Here is a 22,297-nt window from a genome sequence, read left to right on the forward strand (position 1 = left end):
GTATCATTAAAATGCCAGTCTAGTATATTGAGGCAAATTATTCCTTTGAGTTACTTTTTTGAGAAAAATTACACTGGCGTTTAATAAAAGAATAAATTTCAAGCTTTGCAGCACTGAAAATAAAAGTACTTAAAAACATTGCTTTTGGGGCTTCCCTGGTGGCGCAGTGGTTGAGAGTCCGCCTGCCGATGCAGGGGACACGGGTTCGTGCCCCGGTCCGGGAGGATCCCACATGCCGCGGAGCGGCTGGGCCCGTGAGCCATGGCCGCTGAGCCTGCGCGTCCGGAGCCTGGGCTCCGCAACGGGAGAGGCCACAACAGTGAGAGGCCCACGTGCCGCGAAAAAGAAAAAAAAACAAAAAAGAAAAAAAACATTGCTTTTTTTCTGCAACTGGGGAAAAAAATCTCTTTTGGCCTCCAGACTGAAACATTCAGTTCTTTTGAACAGATTTTTAAGGAAACAGCAGTTTAAAACATTTGTAATATAGTTGGTTGAAAAGTCTTTTTTTTATTGAAGTATAGTTGACTTACAATATTGTGTTAATTTCTGCTGACTCAGCTATATATATATATATAAAATACACACACACACACACATATACATATATATTCTTTTTTATATTCGTTTCCATTATGGTTTATCCCAGTACATTGAATGTAGTTCCCTGTGCTATACAGTTGGACCTTGTTGTCTAAAAAGTTTTAAAGTAATAAATATCTGATGAAAGCAATCCTTTATTTAGAAATACTAATTCACTAAAATGTTAAAAAAATAAATGGAATTTTTTTCATTTTTCGTTTTTAAGTAATCCCTAAATAGCATTGTCTATAAAAATATAAAATGCTAAATGGAAACATAACATAAAAGAAAATACATTACACCTTGCTCCATTCAGGAGCAAGAAAATAGCCTGCCTCTGATTCCTAGAAAGAGAACATTTTTTCTAAAGCTAATCTATCAAGTATCCCAGCTTTCCCAAAATATGACATTTGCTCTATGCTTTTTGGTATATCATAAAACATATGATGTGAAGACTCTTATAAAACAAAGTGTAAAATTGTATTCTCCTTATTTTTTCATAATCTAATCTTATTTATTTAATTCTGAGCATTTATGCACCAGGATTTAATATCCGAGTTCATAAAACATCGAGACACAAGGAAAGAAACTGCAAGTGGGTCTCACTTGATGTCTTATAAACTCATATATTAAATCCAGCTGCTTGTATGCTCAGATTTGATTACATAAGTAGAGATGCTCTAAGATAGGATGAAAAGGAAAACCAAATCAAAAATCTAAAAAGCCCTGAATGGCAGGCACCATGACCAGAGTTACTGATGTCCTTTGTGTTTTGTCATCTTTCCTGAATGTGAGTTAGGTCTTCACCACATATCTCAGTTCTGAGTTTTACAAATCATAATTTCATAAGAAGTTTGTTTGGGTCCCATGAAACGTAGAATATCAAAGTGGAACTAGAGGTTCAGTTCAACTCTCTGTTCTCATTCCTTTTACCCATTACCTCCAGTAATTAAAAAAAATACAGAATACTGCATAAAATAATATAACAGGTAATTTTGTACCCACCACCCTAAATTAACAATGACGATTTAATCATTTGTTGGATAGTTTTAAATATAACTAAAAGAGTAAGATGGAATTATATAGTCTTCTTTGTCCCCAACTTGGGCCCATGTTTCTGCTCCATCCCCCAAAGGCACCCAGTGTGGTGAGTTTGATGTATATGCCTTCTAATCAATTTTTGTTTGTATTTCATTTCACTTTTAAATTATTTTTAGGTACAAGCAGGTCATCAACACCAGCAATCTTTGCTTCTGATCCTGCAACCTGCCCCATCATCCCAGGCTGTGAAACAACAATTGAGATTTCCAAAGGGCGGACAGGGCTGGGCCTGAGCATCGTTGGGGGGTCTGACACACTGCTGGTGAGGACACAGCCAGAGATGCTCCACATACACAGGCAGCCTCTTCAGTGAGCCCTGAGAGATAATTGTCAGGGAGATTTCCATCAGTTTTATGAAAGGAAATACAGAGGCTTAGAAAAATGTATCATTCATTGTTATTTTAATTTATAGGGCAGATACTCAGCTGTGTACTGGGATTTTTATTTTGAGTAAGCCAACACTGACTTAATAATATTTCTTTATACTTGTGATTGTGACCTTTAGATTCAAAATATTTCTGTTAGTTTATTAGTTCTTGCCATATTTTAATTTTCTTTTTACTGACTGGATACTCTTGGGTTAGACCCATATTGAGAGAAATCTGAAAATTTGGATAATTTATAGATAAAAATTTCTAAATGTCAGAAATGCTTTTAAAATCCATTCATTCCTTTTGTGGATAGGAAAGATGATGAGGTGAGGTATATCTATTATATATGTGTGTGTGGGTGATTTATATATTTTATAATTTTTTTCTTTAAACTGCCCTATCATGTGAAAGAAATGTAAGCTTCTTTGAGCCTTTTAGCAAAAATTGTCTTCTTATGCTTTTCTTTCAATTTTGATATGTGACTCACATATGGATGCAGTGAGTGTATAACCCTTATCACTGTCTCTAAAAGTGAAGTGTGCTTTGACTCCATTTCTGCTCACCCTCCCTAGGGAGAATGGTATAAAGCATGGCTGTGTTTTGTTTGTGCCCTTAGGGTGCCATTATTATCCATGAAGTTTACGAAGAAGGAGCAGCATGTAAAGATGGAAGACTCTGGGCTGGAGATCAGATTTTAGAGGTACAGAATGCTGTGCCTGTGACCTTTACAACTAACCAAGAAAAGGGTACTCTGGGGGGGATGGTCTTTGCTTATTTCTTTTTCCCTCCCTCCTTCCCTTCCTCTCCCCCCTCCCTCCCTTCTCCCTATCTTTTTTCCTTTTATTCAACTCACCTGGTTCCTCACCCTCTGTGTCCCATTTCTGTACAGGTGAATGGAATTGACTTGAGAAAGGCCACACATGATGAAGCAATAAATGTGCTGAGACAAACACCACAAAGGGTGCGCCTGACGCTCTACAGAGATGAGGCTCCGTACAAAGAGGAGGATGTGTACGACACCCTCACCATCGAGCTGCAGAAGAAGCCGGGCAAAGGCTTGGGGTTGAGTATTGTTGGTAAAAGGTATGACTGATCAGGGCAAATGCAATGACCTCTTGGAAATGATTGAATTTAAATTCCTTGGAAGAGTACTAGCAGCAGTAGAATCTTTCCCAACTGCTAGTGTTCTGTAGGTAGCTATTTCAGCCCATGCAGTAGTGGAACATCAGAAGACATTGGGTGTTGAAATTTTTTAGTCCGTATTTTGGGGGATTTTGGAAGTACTAGACAAAAAGCCATTTGGTACTTTTGAGGACCTGCTGGGTGCCAGGAGATACATTAGGTTCTGGGGAAAAGAGTTAAATAAGACATGGATCCTGGATCCACGGATCCAAAAACTCAGTTTGGTAAATGAGTATTAAATATATTCTTGCAACAAAGGAATCTGTTGATGAGAGACAGAAACGCATCGTGGGGGATCCATGGAAGCACAGGAGAAAGGGACCGACTGCATGACCTTATTTAAGGGAAGTAGATTAGGAAAACCCCTTTATAAAGAGGTGCCAGAGATGAAGCCAAAAATGAGAGGTGAGAGTTGGTCTGACAAAAGTGGGCGAGGATATTCTAGGGAGAAGGATCAGTGTGAACAAGAGCACACCATCAGAAGGGAATAGAAAGTGTAAATTAAGAGGCCAGGGTAGTAGGTTGGTGAATATACATAAAGTAAGTACCTCATTTATTTAAATATGTATATATAGTTAATATTAAAAAGTATATAATCCAGTAAGTTCCAACACTTTTATTCTTAAGATGGGAAAGCAGAGTATCAGATGGTGAAAGGGCTTGTTTGAGGTCATGACCTTAGCAAGAACAAGTGATACAATTCAACTTTTACTAAATGTTTCTACTAAGAGTTATCTTTGCATCTCAACAAGAAGTCCTTGAGTTATTTATACTTTTATGAAAGGAAGATTGAAATAAGTTGAATATTTGTTCATTTTGCATAAACCTATCTTGTATGAAAGTTAGACCTGTAATGATATAAAAGAAGAGACATCACAGCAACGGTACTTAATTTTGAGGAACAAATGGTTTTAGTTTGAGATACATATCCGTTATTTATTTTCAGTAACGTTAATGACACTGGTGATAATAGCAACATATTTATGTAGGCACAGGTCAATATCCATTCAAGGCTTCGTTATGGTGTAGAAAGAACAATAGATTTAGCTCCCAGTGACTGACTCTCAAGTCCTGTTTTTGCCATTTAGTAACTGTGACTCATAAAATGAGTATAATAGCCACTTCTACTCACAATGTAGAACTGTTGAATAAATATGCTTATGAAAGATATGTTCAATCTATGAAATATTGTAAAGACATAAGATACTGTTTATTACAAAAAATAATTCTCATAGTTGCACCAGTGTTGCTGAAAACAATAAAACTTTCAAAGTCATAAAAATAGAAGTACAATTTCCAGTTGTAAAATGTTAGCCTGTCATTAAATAAGCATTGCATTACAGCTGGGAAAAAATAATAATGTTGACATTCAAAATTTTACGTTTGCAGAAGTGATACTGGAGTATTTGTGTCCGACGTTGTGAAAGGAGGAATTGCAGATGCTGACGGAAGACTGATGCAGGGAGACCAGATACTAATGGTGAATGGAGAAGACGTCCGTCACGCCACCCAGGAAGCCGTGGCAGCTCTGCTGAAGGTAGAAATCCAGTGTCACAAATGCTCGTGTGTAATAGTGTAAGAGAAGGAGGGGCGGCCACATTCAAACAAGTGTTTATTTAATATGTTCTCTCAAATAAGACATGTTTATACATTAGACACCATATTTCAGTAATAAATCTCTAAATAACAAACTTACAATCAGCTGTTTATTATTATATATTTATTTAGCAGTAGTAAGAATTATGAACTGAGTATCTGTGTTCTTAGTAAATCTTTTATCACAAAGTGATTACTGTGTGGCTCTTTTCTTGAAAGAAAAACACATATTCAGTCCACAAAGGAGAAAAAACGTCTTAACCTCAGTTCTCCCCTGCCCCCCCATATTTATATTTGGATTTATTCTTATGACCCCTAGCCTAAGGGAAGAATCTCCTCCCTGGCACGGGTGTTCTTTGAAAAGGGACTCAGCAGAAAGGCGGAAGATCATAGGAGGCAAGAAGGGCACCTCTGGAAGTCATGCTTTCTGGACTGCCCTGTCCCAGCCCCTTCCTTAACCCCTTACTGGGTGCTAAATTGGAAATCTTTATATTTCCCCAGAGATGAAGAATGTGGAAGAAAGATTTTATCCTTTTTGCATGACAGAAGAGAATGTTTGGTTCACATCTTACTCTGATTCAAAACTATTGAACTATTTAAAGTTTGACATGTGAAGTCACAGTTGGATGGGTCATCCTTATGAAATGAAGACAATGCAAGGCAGATTTACCGGGCAGTACCTTCAACAGTTATTATTGTTGTTATTTCAATAATTATAAGGCCTCCATCCCAAGGTATCATTGCTAGTCTTAAGTACATTTTACATTGTGAAATCTCTTTCCTCCATGGAGTAAACTCTCCATGAAGAATCATTTTCTGATTGGAAAGGCAGGTCCAGTCTCATTTTAAAAATGTAAAATATAGAATAGTCACTTAAAAATACAACTCGTGGAAGTTTAGACATATTTCCTATCAGGGAATATTCCAGTTTCCAGAGGGGATTTGTGTTCCTACAAGTAAATAAAGCAGTGTTTATCTCATTGTTTTCCTTTAGCTAACATGTGTTTTTATGACCTGAAGTGTAGTTCAGTGCTGATTAAAAATCGATCGCCATCAGTATCCATGTCATGTGGCCCATGTTCAGTAACATGAGCACATAACTTCATGACAGTGTCTGACAGAAGGAGAAATGTCAGAGATCTCAGATGCTATTGGGAGCCTCTACAGTGGCTAAGCTTAGCTTCATGGAGTGATTTTCAAGTGAGCATCTTGTTATAAACCTCTGTGGTTTGCATAGGATCTGGTATATACATATAAATTTAGTTATTAATAAAGCACACTTAAAGTCTATCATTTCTTCTTAGAGTTATCGATTTTCAAAAAATAATTAGAATTCTTTAAGGAGAAGTAGCTTCCTTTAGGAGATAAATTGACAATGATAGTTAACTCTGGAAGATAGATACCTCTCAAAGATAGAGAAGGAGACATCCATAAAATAACCTAAATAATTTTAGAACCAGTTAAATCACCATTTAAAAACCCAGTTTGGCAGTATATAATGAGAGCCTTAAATATTTATATAGCTTTGCTATTTGTACCTCCAGCTGCTGCTTCTTGTTGTTTTGACTTGTTATTTCTCCATTTAAACATCTTGCAGAATCCTCAATACACAAAAAACTTCACGTACATAAGGTTCATTGCAGTGTTGTTTGTAATAATAGAAAACTGGAAGCAACACAATTGACGATACTGCTTTGTGCTCGACACTTTGATAAGAATTGTGCATGGATTATTTTATCACAACAGCCTATAATGGTCTCTGTTTTTAAAATGCAGAGTAAAAAGACTTATCAAGGTAAACATCTGCTAAGTTCGCACAGCTAGTAAATCACGTAGTCTGGATTTTAAACCAGTGTATCTGACTCCAAAAGCCTGAGTTCTGAAACACCTCATTGTGCTACTTTCACATTAGACTGTATAGCATTTCTTGCATGCCTATGATTTATTCATAAAGGACCACAGGGAAATTGTCTTCAATTCTCGTTTTGTGTTTACAGCAATATGGCTTGTTTAAGTATTGTATATTATAATATATCTATTCAGGTACAGTGAGGCAGTAGGGAGCTTACCCAATTATCTGAGTACCTCTGCTATTGAGGGCAAAACGAATTGTTGCGGTAGTGGTTATTTTATTGTTTTTGTTTTGTACTTTAAGATCTGAGTTACTTAGTTCTTTTGGCCTGTCTAAATTAGTGTGTTCCGTGAGATAATTGCTTGATTCTCCATTTCTCTTTGCCTTGACAGACATGCTCTCCATGTAGATCATGAGGCAGTAAGACAGACACTGGGTGTTGCTGCTGCTGCTTCTTGTTATAATTTTTTTTTTTTTTTTTTTACTAGTTTTAATGTTTTAGAGAAGCCTTTTTCCACAAAGGATTGGAGGTTTCCTTGCCCGTGGAAATTCCAAAAGGAAAATGCCTTTCAAAAACCCAGTTTTGAAGGGTAAAATGTAATTCTAAAGCTGACTGTAGCATTTTATTTAAACATTTCATCGAACAACTTCCCCCCCAGTGTTCCCTAGGCACAGTAACCTTGGAAGTCGGAAGAGTCAAAGCTGGCCCATTCCACTCGGAGAGGAGACCTTCTCAAAGCAGCCAGGTGGGTAGCTGTGGAATTCATCAGGGCAATGCAGTCCATAGGCCAAAAGGAACTCAAAGACGGCCCTGACCGTGAGTCTGTCCAGGGTCACGTACACAGGCCTGGCCCCCTGGCAGCTTGGCAGAGTGGCTGAGGTGCAGAGTTTGTGATAGGGAAGAACGAGAGATGGGAGTGGACAGGCAAGCAAGGTGGATGGAGCTCTTGAGTACTTTGTGAGTCATTCTAAGGAACTTAATTCCAACCATTCTTCTTTTCTGACATGATTCTTTTTCCATAATCTCAAAAGTAAACCTAGTAATATATACATATAAAGTCTACAAAGACATATGTTTAAAGTATTTTTATAACAAACATTTATCAATCAGTATTGAACTGAAAAAATCCCATGTAGGTGAACTGTAGAAGCTCGCCACCACGTATAAAATATGGTGTGAGATAGCTGGAGTCTCTTGGTAAGCCCCTCTCTTGTCTTGCCTTCTGATGACAGAAGCCCATTTTTATCAGCCTGTCCTTAAGGAGCTCTTAGTCACCCTTGAATGATTACCATTCGTTTCCTGTCGACTGGCCCTAATTCTGCAGTTGTTGAAGTCCCCATCTGTGTACAGCATTTGTTTAAATTTAGAGAAGATTAGCTTGGGTGAGATTATGAAAATCCACTAAAGTTTTAGGAAGGTTGGAATCAGTTGCATCCGTTCTTTTGCCTTTAATTTATTTATGTCATTGGACAAATTCTTCCTAAAAAAGAAAAAAAAAAAAAAGAGAAAACTCAGTGGAAACTCTCCATATTGATTGCCCTTCAAATTACCAAATGCCACTGTTGCTTAACAAGTATTTCTAAGCCCATTAAACGAATTCTGAAATAAGTCATATTTAGCGGGTATTATTACTTCCCAGACTTTCTAAAACAACTGTTATGTATTTGTAGATGAGTGAAGGGAGCCTGTCATCGTTCACTTTTCCACTTGCGGGATCCAGTACATCTGAGTCACTGGAAAGCAGCTCAAAGAAGAATGCATGTAAGATTGGATTGAAATTTTAAGTGGTTTGAATTTTGGCCATCAACCGTGATTTTTTCCCCTGTTTTACTTTACCTCTGAAGCCCTCTTTCCTCTAAATCATCCCAAACCCTAGTATAGGTGCAAAAATTCAGAAGAGCATGAAGCAATGCCTATAGCGGCATTTCCCACTTGATGTTTTCCCTACGAGGTATACTAAACATTAGAATCAGGATCCTGCAATTTTTTCTTGCGAAGCAGATTTTTGTATTTGATTTTTATTCCCTTTTTCTGTTTAATGTAACACCAATATATCAGAAGATCCCATTAAGTGAAGCTTTCTTTCTCCATGAAGATTGCAAGAAATTTGGTTGATAAAATTAATATGATCCTCCTGTGTTTTAATTACATGAAATCATGAGGCAGAGGGTTTTTTGGCTTGGAGCATTGGTTGAAAGTTGTTCAAATTGAAGAAACTAACCATATGGCAGTCTCTGTTTGCAATGTAACTAATATTCTAGAAATTTAGGCACTTAAGTCCATGGATTCTTTTTAATGCTTCCATGACTTTATTTCTCTCAGCTGTGCACATGTCTTTCTATCCAAAGCACATCCTGTCCTTAACTCATTCAAAGTGGATTATGGAGTTGTGTAAGCAATGCTTGAAATAAGAAGGAAGAAACAGGATGGTGTGTGCATTTTTCCAACTGGGAAGTCCCTCTGTAAGGCAGATTTAATCATGTGTGCTAGTAACTTTGAAACCCCCTTTGCAAAAAAATTAGGGTACCTCACTTAGTCCCATCTAGCTGTAGACATCAACTGAAATTTAAACTAACATTAAAAATGCACTAATAACCATATTTTATCTTTTTCCTATTTACAGTGGCATCTGAAATACAGGGATTAAGAGCAGTTGAAATTAAAAAGGTAACTTGGGAGAGAGGAAACAATATAAACTCTGTTGACTCCAAAGGCATCTGCATATGTATTTTCCTGTTAGCTGCCTTACTATTTTATAGTACCATCTGATAAAATATGTATTATATGCAGTGGAAATAGCCCAATGCAGTCTTTGCTGAATTTCCTTGTTTGAAAAATCATTTTTGGTGTACTCTTTATTGCCACAAATGGTATCAACCCAGCCCCACGCAAAATAATGCCGGGTCTCTCTCACTTCTCATATTAGGATAAATTAGCCTTTGCCTTGAACAGAGATTTCCCATTCTCCTGAAACAGATTCCTCTGATAGCCACGCACAACAGAGAAAATAAAAGCAGATATAAGTGCTGAGCACACTTGTAGACACTTCATACCATCGTCATTTCATTTAATAGTCACTGCAGCCCTTTGTGAGAGGCACGGTAATCTCCATTTTGTCCGTGAAGATCTAGGGATTCATTGAAAGCAGTGGACTTGTTCCAGATCCCAGCGTTTGTAAGTGTGGGTTTCTGGCTTTGAACACGGGTCTCTCTGATTCCTTTTCACTTCATCAGCTTCCTTGATTTTCCTCATTCCCTGTAGCATGATTTTCATTTAGTTTTGATTTCTTTAACTCCTGAACAGATGCTTATTTTTCTAAATCACATTAAGGACCTGTATCAAATAAAGTAATACAATTTTCTTGGGCATCATTTTCCGCCCTCACATCTAGAAGATCAAAGTTAACTATAGAATATTGTGCCAAAGAGACCAAAATCCAATTAAAAATATCAGTTTGACCAAAGTACTCTGTCTGTCCAATGGCAGGGACCCACTGACTCATTGGGGATCAGCATTGCCGGAGGAGTGGGCAGCCCGCTCGGTGATGTTCCTATATTTATTGCAATGATGCACCCGAATGGAGTTGCAGCTCAGACCCAGAAACTCAGAGTAAGTTTTACTGATAGCTCTGGTAGCCCTAGCAAATCTGTCAAAAGGTTTTATAAACCCTTTGACTCTGGCCAACTGTCGCAGGCAGTTTGAGATGTCTGTCAACTTTTAAATCCGCTTACCCAGCCACATCAGGGCTTGCTTTGGGTAAAAGATGAAGAAAGTTAAAAGAGAGGAGAATTTGTTGTTGTATACAGATTTTCAAGTAAATGAAATGGGATGATTTATAGTTATTTCTTAATATTTTTTACTTGTTTGAAACCCTGTGGAAGAAGTTAAAATAAAACAGAAGGTATTCTCAGGAGGTATTGCCAGAATGAAGTGAAATTTTTTCTTTATGTGTTTTTTTGGTTTAAATGCTGGTTTAACTTTATTAAATTGAAAATTGTCATTTATGTTGCATTTGTTCATAGTTTTGCAAAAGTTTAGTGTAAACATGACTTACAATGTGAAACTATACAAAGCTTGATTCAAAATTGAGGGATTTTGCATATGTAGAGCACTATGATAGAATTTATGCTAACTGCCCAGTTCTGAAATCATGTGAATATTCCATTAAAGTAACTCAATCTCTATAAAGTAAAATCTATATGGCCTCATGCCTTAAAAATGATCTCAAACCATAAACACTATTTAAATACTGTCTAAATCGGTAATGGTTCTATTTCCCTTTGCTATGTAAATTTATGACTGGCACTTAAAAACATTGTACGCGTAACACAGGGGTCAGAAAACTTTTCTGTAAAGGACGAGATGAATATTTTAGGCTTTGCAGGACATACATGTGTGTCCCTGTTGCAACTATTCAACTCTGCCTTGTGAAAGCAGCCAAATGATCATGTCTGTCCTCCAACCAGATTTTATTAACCAAAATAAACAGTGGGCCAGTCTTGGCCTGTCAGCCGTAGTTTGCCAACTCTTGACTTAGAGTCACAGCTAATGTGTATAATAATAATATCCAGAGAGATTCTGGTTCCCAAAAGATAGCAGATATGGTATTCTTTTACTAGGAAGTAATGTCTTAACCAGGAGAAACAAAGAAAAGGGAAGCGTGATTCCCTGCCCATTGCACCAAAGATGATAGAACTCAGCCATTACTTGCAGCTTCTCTTTGTGGTCGCTGCTGCTTGGAATTGGACGTTTCCTTGGTTCTATTTCTATTGCTGATTAGTAGTATATATGTGGTGTGGAAGGTAGGGAAGGAAATCATCCCACTCTCCATGGCTGTTGTAGCAGATGGCTATTTCTCTCCCTCGCAGGTTGGGGATAGGATTGTCACTATCTGTGGCACATCCACGGAGGGGATGACTCACACCCAGGCAGTTAACTTTCTGAAAAATGCCTCTGGCTCCATTGAAATGCAGGTAAGATTTTTATCGCAACTCTTCTAATATGGGTAGCTTGAGGACACATGAGATTTAATGTTAAAGCTATAAAATGATTAAATCTCCTATTATTGTATTTACTGTTTCCCTTGAACATAAATGATTACTTTGAGAATTCCAAGAAAGTACATAGGAAACGCATTCTGTCACATTTTATCCTGATGCATCTATCATTTCATACTTTATATCTTAGGGGGAAAATTCATGGTCTTGGCAGGAAATGATTAATTGCTGAAATTTTAAGTGGTGTGATTGAGTGACTTACATTCTAAAGATCTTTGGAAAACAATTGCATGTGAAACCATGTTTGAAAAGCATCAAAGAACTTGGTAGAATTGAATTAGTAGCATATTCTTAGTGTCAGTTGAAGAGGCCTCTGGACCTTATGAAATTCCTGAATTTATGCTAACAGAAATGATTAAGTGGATGGTAAAATACACATTTTATTCCCAGTGCTCTTTTTGAAGAAAAATTACGATGTCTTCTTAGCCACATGAGCGTGTGTTTTTTCTCTTTATATTTCTCCTGTGTACAGGTGGTTGCTGGAGGAGATGTGAGTGTGGTCACAGGTCATCAGCAGGAGCCTGCCAGTTCTAGTCTTTCTTTCACTGGGCTGACGTCAAGCAGTATATTTCACGATGATTTAGGGTGAGCTCATATACTATGGTTTGTATGTCCCTGTTACCCACGTAAAGGTGAAATGACGGAAGATGAGGTATAAAATATGAAAACCAAGTGTTTCTAAACTCTTTGATTATGGAATGGTAGGTGGATAGATAGACAAGCAGATATGCATGCATGCTACTACTCTTCCCACATCTTCATCTCTGAGGTTTTTTTTTTTTTTTTTTTTTGTGGTACGTGGGCCTCTCACTGTTGTGGCCTCTCCAGTTGCGGAGCACAGGCTCCAGACGCGCAGGCTCAGTGGCCATGGCTCACGGACCCAGCCGCTCCACGGCATGTGGGATTTTCCCGGACCGGGGCACGAACCTGTGTCCCCTGCATCGGCAGGCGGACTCTCAACCACTGCGCCACCAGGGAAGCCCCATCTCTGAGTTTTTTGAGGGAACATTTTAGTCTTGGGGGTCAATCTATCCTTTTAAAAATTCCAACATTGCCTAATCATTTAATGAATCATACTTGTGATTAAAAAAAAAAATTCACAGTTACCCAAAAATTGAGTACACAAGAATTAGAATATAGAGAGAGGAGCATGTTGGAATTTTTACATAATTTGATGCAGCTTTTATATTTCTTATCATCTATTTTTGTCTCTGAGCTTGGGAATACTGATGTTTATGACTTATTCCATCATAGTCTTTGGCAGTTTAGCCTCTCACTTTAAATAAACTGGAAAAGGAAGGAGCTGCTTTATACAATGAGAGCTTGCCATGAATATGTTAGGTTAAGGGTAGTATACATGAGTAAGAGAATAGGGTGTTAAGTAGTATTTCATTAGATTATGTAAATTTAAGATACATAGCACAGCACACACTGACAATTTAAGCATCCCCAAAATACCCGTGATGTACTCAACTGTCGGTAACACAGAGAGTTATACTAGCTTTAGGTGGATGTCAGCTAACCCGTAACGTACAGATTCATGGAGATACATATATATATGCCATATATATATCTATTTTTTAAAAGTCTAAAGACTCTTTTTTTTCTCCCCTTTACTGTAGACCTCCTCAGTGTAAGTCTATTGCACTAGACCGAGGACCAGATGGCTTGGGCTTCAGTATAGTAGGAGGATATGGCAGCCCTCACGGAGATTTACCCATTTATGTTAAAACAGTGTTCCCAAAGGTAAGCTTGCAAATTTTAACCACCCTCTTCCCCCCTAAGCATTCATTAATGGTGGTCAGCAGCGGGCTTACTAGTTTATGGCTTGAGGTAATGCCCAATGATTAACAGTTGATTCTTTTCTTGTGGAAATCCCTACAGGAATAGGTCATTAGATATGTTTGCCCAATTTGAGATTTAGTTATGTTTAAAGGAAAATAGGCTCAAATTGAAGTTGCATGGGTGCTCTCGACAATATACATAAAACTATTAATGAACGTTAGACAGTCAGGCCTGATTGTTTTCCTTTGGAAACAAGTTGTATGTGATTGAACGTCTTTTGCAAATAGGACATTTTACATATGTGTATGCTAAAGAGACCTGACATTTTTTTTCTTTGCATTTTTTTGTTGTGAAATATAAAACAGGCACAGAAAAGTACATAAAATACATAAGGAGAATAACTAGTTAGTAGGGCATTTATTTTGCAAGTTTCATTTCATTGAATGGAATAGAAAAATAACTACGAAAAATATTAAGGAGTATCCAGCAGCTCTGTCACCTACCACAGATCAGCTATTTGCATTCAAGGGATTCAATAAAGAAAAGAAAACTGTTGGTATATAGTTATAATCATATAGCATCCTCTTCTTTGGTAAGAAAATTTAGAATACAAATAAAGTTATTAACAACATTGGTGAAGCTATTAAAATAACTTAAACCGATATAATTATTGTTAATTTTTTGTTAAGACAATTTTTAGGAATGACAAAATTTCCTGCAGGAGAAAATTCAGATTCTCAAAATTTTGTAGCACAGAGGAAACAAAATTATGTTAAACCCATTAAAAGATTTGGTACAGGAGCTTTAGATTAGTATTATAGTCCTTTAAATAGGGAGGTTTCATTCTATTATTTTGAAAAAAAAATTATTTTTCACCAATTTAAAGTGCTGTATCTATAGCTATAGCTATCTCTCTAGCTATAGGCTTAATTTATGAGATTTTTTAAAGCCATTGGTATGTCCAAAAATACAAACAGCATTTGCCAGTAAATAGAAGAGTCATGCAGTCCTTTTTCTCAGCCTCGGAACAATTTATTTAAGGCATGCTAGTTAGAACATATTTTAAGAATTTCATCATTATGGATTCCTCATTAACTTTTCCATATTTTTAATCTTATATTTAATTGCATAATTGCCTACTATACTTATGCCTAAGATGAGGTTCTTTTCCAAACAGCAGTGTCTGTGTTTAGTCTTAATCATTTAGGGCCCATAAGGAATATGAAGACTGTCCACCCTTGGGAAGTAAAGAATCAAGCAGCTTAAGCCACCTTTTGAAAGACAAAGAAAGAATTAGAGTTAGCACGACTTGTGCCTTATCCTGTCATTGTCAGCATACATGTGGGCTTTTGTGCTTCTGCAAACCTTTGGGTCTGGTGGCCCTCATGCCCTTGTCCTATAAAACTGCTTTTGTCCTGTAAAACTGCTAATCCTTTGTTTTCTTTCTGTACGTCTTCTTTATAGGATAAAAAATCTTGGATTCTATGAAATCATTCCTACTAAGCATATTCCCAAATATTCTTTATTAATTTGAGTTCCTACCAACTGCTGTGCTGAACAGCCAAAAAGCCATCCAACTAATCTATTGACTGCTAAATTCTCTCTCAAATTGGAATCTCAGTGCTGAAGCCATTTAGGAGAAAGGCTTCCTTTGTGTCTGTTCATCATTGCTTAATGGCTTTGGAGCACCTGTGGAGCGCTGAGAGCAATGTGTGTGTACATGCAGAGCAATTCACATTCTTGTTTGGATCTTTTTCTGTTGTGTAACTGCAAGGCAGCATTTTTTGAGAAGTAAACAAGCCACTTTATAATTGCAGGGAGCAGCCTCTGAAGATGGGCGTCTAAAGAGGGGTGATCAGATCATTGCTGTCAACGGGCAGAGTCTAGAAGGGGTAACACATGAAGAAGCCGTTTCCATCCTTAAGCGGACAAAAGGCACCGTCACTTTGATGGTTCTCTCCTGAATTAGCTGCCAGAATTGAGCCAACTCAACTTCTCACTTACATCCCATGCTACAAAGAGAGTGGAACTGGTCCTGTGCACTCCTCCTGGGCTGTGTTCATCCGGCTCTTCAAAACTGTAGGAAAAAATCGCATGTAAATTTGTTTTTCTCATATGGAAATGATTTTCTTACAACCTAGCATCACTTTCCCTTTCTCTTTGCATTTTGTGATGGAAACTCAACGAGAAGGGCTCTTTGCATAGATAAATCCAGTCTTTCTTCCTGAAGATATATGACATTTTATAATCATGTGGGCAGAAATTAATATGGGCTCAACTGGTTAGTAGAGAAAGGAAAAAAAATCATTCAAAAGCTAACCAAGGGGAAACGGTCTCATGAAATTAAGGTGAAAATTGAAAATATAAAATAAAGAAGAAAATCTCAAGTTTTATAAAAATGCGTTCTGTTAATCCACCTTCTCTCCCCACTTCTAACTAAAACAGAAAAGAAAAAAGTTGTACTGAAAATGTTTAAAAATACTTTCAGTATTTAAAAATGTTGACTATTATTAAAACATTGCAACTCCCAGCTCTAATACGCACATATATAGTTTTCTCCTAAAACGGGCTTCAAGATTGGGTAAATAACAACAGGAAGCAATGTTCCTAAGTTTGTAAAGAAACCACTTATTGCACATCTTGCTGTTCGTTTTCATTTTTGACCTATTATACAATATTTTCACATTTCTATAAGTGAAATGATGACGCTGCCCTGTATTGACTGCAGTTTCTCTAGAAAGCAGCCTTGCTAACCACGCAGGAGCATAGGAGGCTCTCCGAATTGTTAGTGATGGTTTTAAGGGATGCAACACTGAAACTGTGTCAGTGTGCTGTGCAGTTGGTTTTCAATTAGTATTAATCTTAATGACAGAGAAAAAGCAATGTGTTAGTAATTATTTTGGTTGTATGCCATTAGTAAATTGATAGAAAAATTAAGGGGATTAACATAAGTTCATTTCATTGCCTTATATTAACATCTTATAATACAATAGTTTAAGACTAAGGGAAACAGATGGAGCTGTTTATTGAGACAACTGGTGAGGAATTATCATGTGTTCATTCCCATTTTAGAGCGTGAAACTCCTACAGTAGAATATATAAAGTCACTTTAAATATTATCTATATTTGTAACAAAAGTAGTGTACAGATATTTTATTACAGCGCTTTTGTGTAAATGCGGAATTGAAGTGAATAAATAAGAAGTTTCATGGTGCACAAAAAAAAGCAGGCATTTTTATTTTGTTCTTTTTACTGGGGAAAAGCTTTATTATACTGTTCAAGATTTACAATTTAAAATTGGCTTTTATCATGTCTAACTGAACATATGGTGTCCATAGTTTTACAGTTAGAGAAACTCTGGACAACAACATTATGAAAAGCTCAAAGCTTTTTATGCCCAGAATTTTTACTAATGCTAAAAATGCACAGACTCCTCATGGAGCAGAGGAAGATAAACAGCATTAAAAAAAGAGAGGTGTTGTGCCTGTATGTGCTTTTCTGAAACGCTACGAGTGATGCAATATTACAAGTTGTTCTTTAGAGTAGTCAAGAGTTAAAGCATGTTCAGGTAGAAGAAGTCATAATGAAAATTATTTGTAATAATGAACATGAAAAATCTGATTTGAACACTGAGCAAGGAATTGAGGAACCTTTGTTCTACCAGTTCTTCCCCTAATTAGCTAATGAACATATGCATTCCCTCTGATTTATCTCATCTGTAAAATGATAGGTGATTTTATCTCAAAGCTTATATCAAGTTCTAAAATGTAAAAATTCTGTGATTCTTAGATATACGAAACGAATGACACAACTACACGTTGCATCAATTCGGAAGCTATTCTCCCCAACCAGCTATTGTAAACTGAGGTACTTGAGGTAACAAAACTCATTTTACTATCCCAGTGACACGTCTAACCTCTTACTCACCAATTAATGGCCCTCTGTCATGAAGGCATGTCAAGATCCTCTCATGGTTGGCTGCTGGAAGCTGAGCCACCCACTTTTATGTTTTAACCAGCAAAGATTTTACGGAGGCCACTCTGTGGCACACCCTAGGAAGGCCAGTTAACCAACCATATTGAAGTTTGAGTAAATGTGTGAAGGCATTCCAGTGAGAGCACCCAGCTGGGTATCTGTACTAGCCTGTAGAGCATTGCCCCCAAGTTCATGTCTACTAAGAACCTCAGAATGTGACCTTATTTGGAAATAGGGTCTTTGTGGATGTAATCAGTTCGGTTAAAATGACGTCATGCTGGATTACAGTGGACCCTAAATCCTTAAGAGAAGGCTATGTAGAGACACAGAGACAGAAGAAGAAGGCTGTGTAAAGATGGGGACCAAACAAACAAAAAACAAAACAGAGTACCTGGAACCACCAGAAGCTGAAGAGATGAGGAAGGTTTATTCTCTGGAGTCTTCAGAGATAACTTGTCCCTGCTGACCCCTTGATTTCAGATATCTGGCCTCCAAGACTGTGAGAATAAATTTCTGTTGTTGTAAACCACCTTGTTTGTGGAACTTTGCTACGGAAGCCCTAGGACACACCAGTATAGTATCTTGGATGTTTTTATATCCTTAGCTACTATCACTGTGCCTGGCAAATAGGAGGGGCTCTATACATTTTTGTTCAGCATGTAAATGATTGAATTATATATAGGTCGTGATTAATTTCATGGTCTTACCTTGTTTTAGTTAAGCTAGCTGCAGCCTTCATACTGAATGCAAAACAGGAAGCAGTGGGAATGCCACTTAAGAATGTAAAACGCTGGGGATAAGCTCCCCTCCTGAACTGCTACTAATTAACAAAGACAAAGCATGTAGAAGTGAAGAAAGAGAGGGAAGGAATGAAGGAAGGAAGGAAAAGAAGATTGAGAGGGAAAGAATATCGATGCATCAACATTAGAGAGAGTGACAAAGGCTTATGCTTCCTATGTTATTCTTTCTTGGAAATGTAAGAGTTCTCCGTGGAGAAGGAAGAAAGTGATCAAAGAGTTTGAAGACTTGAACGTTATAGTGTTAATTCCATGTGCAACTCAAGACCATGTACAACTCAAGATTGTGGCTTGCCCATAATAGGTTCAGAGTATTTGTTTTTGTGCTTAAATTACATTGGTGAGTATTGCATATTTCTGGTGTTCTTTGTGACGCCTCCAAAATGATGGTGATGGTGATGATGTATTTGATTTCAACACCTGCTGATTTATAGCAGCAGATGTAGCAATGCGGTGTGGCAAGTCAGTAGAGCCCGTACGTCAGAACAGTGATGGAACTGGGAGCATAAAAGATTAAAATTCATGAAAGACAAGAAAAAGGAGCTTTTTTTTTCCATTTTAAGAATCTTGATAAAGCTGATTTTGATAGATTCGAAGAAGCAAAGTAAGCTCTTCCCTGCTCTGAGGTATACCATGCCAAGCTGTCTTAGACCTGGTCATCTAGCTTATTGTCTGAGAATGCCAGAGATTTAGTGCCTGTCTTCAGATCTCCATCACGGTGAGTGGAGAAGTTGAAAAGATGCCTGCAGGGAGACAAGAATGAGTATGCTTTCTTGGGTCTAGGTGTGGGAATGTCGAAACTATCATCACCGGCTTTCAGCAGCCCTGGTGTGTTGTTTCATGTCAGTGACAAGTATTCTGGAATGCATTTGATTTGTGCAAAGATGTTCCTCAACTTTGTCTACGAGGAACTAATGTTTGACTTTGACCTTTCCTAAAGGGAGCTATTTGTAAGGTGGGATTGGCCTCTGTTACCTCAGGAGGAAAAAAACATGTTGGTGACAAGAACATTTCTAAATGAAGAGGGTGGAAACTAGGCAAAGCAAATATGGTTACTTTGATTTTTGACATTGCAGCTTCTTTTTTCCTTCAAAATACAGGTACTCCATTTTATGTGAATTAGAAAAAATTGTATAATTTGTCTAGGAATTTTATTTATCATTCAAGTACTGAAAGTTCAATTGTAGGTCCTTCCAAGGAATTCTGTCAAGACAGAGGCAAATCTGTGGTAATGATCTCAGAATTCTCTCGCTGAAAATGTTTCTTGAAGTTTCAGAAAGTACTGCCATCAAAGAAAAACTGCTTTAGGCAGCTTCTAAGAGGGAGACTTAACTTATTCATTTAATACTGGACATTTTTCAGAAAGTCGTGTCATTCACTGATTCTTTGTGATCCTTTCTCCCTCCTTCCCCCATTCTCCTCCTCACATGTGGATTTTCAGAAATAAACAATTATCCTTGGAAAACCTACTTTTCCTCTTCTTTTCTTATTGATGTATTAGAAGTTGTGATTTTTTCACCGGAGTCTACCTTGAAATATTTGGCATTCAAGGTTCTACTCTCTGAATTTCATTTACCTGAAGGTCCTTTATTCCATTCAGTAAAACTTAACAGGTTTACCTTGCTTTGGAAAATTAACTGAGATAACTGTATTTAAAGCACTAATACCATGCACATGATAAGCTATCAAGAAATGGTAAGAGTTATTGTAGTATTATATCCTGGAAGACATAGAGTAATGTAAATTCAGTAGCTTTCTTTAAATAGACTTCCGTTTTCATTTTTGTATTACCATGTCTTTTTCTTCTGAAGTTGGATGCAAATCAACTTATACCAAAATTTCAGTTGTTTTGCATACAATCTTCATGCTGTTTCCCATATCCTCATATAACTCTACTATTAATTACTAAATATCTTTAGACTCCTGTTTAACTTAAATGTGCTTTAAAAAGGAGTTATATCTCACTACTTCAAGTGGAAAACCAATATAATTTGCCATAAATTTAGGGTAATTATGAGCAAAAGTGATGTTGTTGAATTCTATCAAAATACAGTTGCCTACCAAGGATCACAACTTGAGGTCTGCTCTCTGTCAGAAAGGGAGAGTTGCAAATACTAGAATGGCGATAATGACGCAATAGAGACTCTCCTGGACTTAAAGGAACTAAAAGAAAATACCTTTTTCATGATATGATTTAGTATTTTCTAGTGCCTTATCAGTGAGCCCTACAAAAATGATCTCACAATATACTCTCTCTTTGGAAGAAACTATTATACCAAAATCGGAAAGGTTTTGTTTGTAGACTCCTTTTTTAAAAAGTAAAAGCAAGCCAGTCAATTCCTGTTTTAAGAGTATTCTGAGCTAATGAGGTTATTTAAGATTTTGTTTATAAGACTTTCACTAAAATCAGAATTGGGTCATCACCTCTAATGCTTTAGTTTTGGCAATCTGAGTTTGAAATAAAGGACAAATGACATAAATTAATGGAGTAAAATTAATGTTGTGGTAATATTAAATAAAGCTAATGTCTCCTGCACCTGGAGGGTGATGCAGATGGCAGGCATACGTAATTATGCACCCTGCTGCCTTTAAGTGTACTGATAAAAATCTCTCAACTGAGTATAAAATATGTTCATTCACTGGCTGCAGACACATTTGAGAAAGGCAACACAATACATAAGAAACATAGCCTAACATACTTATTTTTTGAGGTAAACATGCAATTCTGTAAGTTAAATGATTAACTATTTACCTGATTTTTAAAGTAAGTCATTATTAGAGTCATGGTCTTTGTCCTTTCTGTGAATATTAAAATATGTGTCAGTCCCATTTAGGAAAAGATTTTTCTCAAGCCAGCAAGGGAGTATTTTAAGTTTACATTTTTACTTACTATGCATTAGTTAAGAAGAGAAATTTACTAATGGAATCCTAAATAAGTTGATTTGACTTCTTACTGTAGGTACAAATTAGATTGGCCAGTTATCACTCAGATATTTATCAACTTGTTCAATTCTTTAAGAAGTAGCTGCTCTGTAGCATTGACATATGTACACTACCAAATGTAAAATAGCTAGTGGGAAGCAGCCGCATAGCACGGGGAGATCAGCTCAGTGCTTTGTGACCACCTAGAGGGGTGGGATAGGAAGGGTGGGAGGGAGAGGCAAGAGGGAGGGGATATGGGGATATTTGTATACACACAGCTGATTCACTTTGTTATAAAGCAGAAGCTAACAAAACATTGTAAAGCAATTACACTCCAATAAAGATGTTAGAATGTTAACACGTGAAAAATCCTAAAAAAAAAAAAGTTGCATGCACCCCAGTGTTCAAAAAAAAAAAGGAGCTACTCTAGAAAAGATGTCAGTATAATAATTATGCATATAGATAATATATTTTACTACAGCTATTTCAGAGATGTCACTGAACTTTGTAAAACTTACTATATATTTTCTTCATTTAAGGAATGTGAATTCTCGTAACTTCATTTTGTTGCAGTTGGATACCTATGCAGTTAAAAGTACAACCAGCAACTTCCAGTTTTAGCTTCAGAATGATTTTTAAAATGCTTTTATGATATTTGTTATACACACCTATTATTTTTCTTATAATTAGGTATATATTTATAGCTTACATTTTAAAAATAAAAAGGACAAGTAAAATATTCTTTTTCAGGTACAGTTTTCATCAAAATAGGAGATCTGGTGCCAGGTGTTCATTTTATGATAGAGGATGCTGGCTCACTTTAAAGAAAAAAAATTTAAGGCTAGGAAGCATATGATTTTTTTCATCTTTTACTCTTTAATCTTAGGGTTAATAAATAAAGGAATTATACATTTTTAAATATACATTTATAATTTTTCTTTCCATTTGGATAACTAAAACTATGGGAATTACGTTCAACCCATTCATCTGCATTTATTTGTAAGTACCTGACTATTAGTTCTTCTATTCAGTAGTTGAGTTTTTTTTTTTCTAAAGCTTTTCCTTTCTGTACGTTACAG

The 22,297-nt window shown here is 36.8% G+C and overlaps 1 protein-coding gene across 2 annotated transcripts in view; it reads left to right on the top strand.

The window, feature by feature from the left end:
* The window catches only part of MPDZ (multiple PDZ domain crumbs cell polarity complex component), a 558,334-nt gene that overhangs the window by 475,227 nt on the left and 60,810 nt on the right, over positions 1-22,297 (top strand). Inside the window, exons 40-51 of one of the 2 annotated variants that reach the window (XM_089913222.1) lie at positions 1,797-1,942; positions 2,668-2,751; positions 2,941-3,134; positions 4,623-4,770; positions 7,341-7,427; positions 8,353-8,443; positions 9,306-9,349; positions 10,169-10,291; positions 11,551-11,655; positions 12,212-12,324; positions 13,362-13,485; positions 15,342-15,620. In XM_089913222.1, coding sequence (XP_089769348.1) covers positions 1,797-1,942; positions 2,668-2,751; positions 2,941-3,134; positions 4,623-4,770; positions 7,341-7,427; positions 8,353-8,443; positions 9,306-9,349; positions 10,169-10,291; positions 11,551-11,655; positions 12,212-12,324; positions 13,362-13,485; positions 15,342-15,488 — 1,406 coding nt within the window. In that variant the 3' untranslated portion in view covers positions 15,489-15,620. Of the gene's footprint in view, positions 1-1,796; positions 1,943-2,667; positions 2,752-2,940; positions 3,135-4,622; positions 4,771-7,340; positions 7,428-8,352; positions 8,444-9,305; positions 9,350-10,168; positions 10,292-11,550; positions 11,656-12,211; positions 12,325-13,361; positions 13,486-15,341; positions 21,640-22,297 lie in introns of those variants that run through there. The other variant, XM_089913221.1, reaches the window with a different exon arrangement.

The sequence above is a fragment of the Delphinapterus leucas genome, chromosome 6 (assembly GCF_059928025.1).
Source record: "Delphinapterus leucas isolate spDelLeu-1000000601 "Yukka" chromosome 6, BTC_Dleu_Yukka2, whole genome shotgun sequence".
NCBI classification, from domain to species: domain Eukaryota; kingdom Metazoa; phylum Chordata; class Mammalia; order Artiodactyla; family Monodontidae; genus Delphinapterus; species Delphinapterus leucas.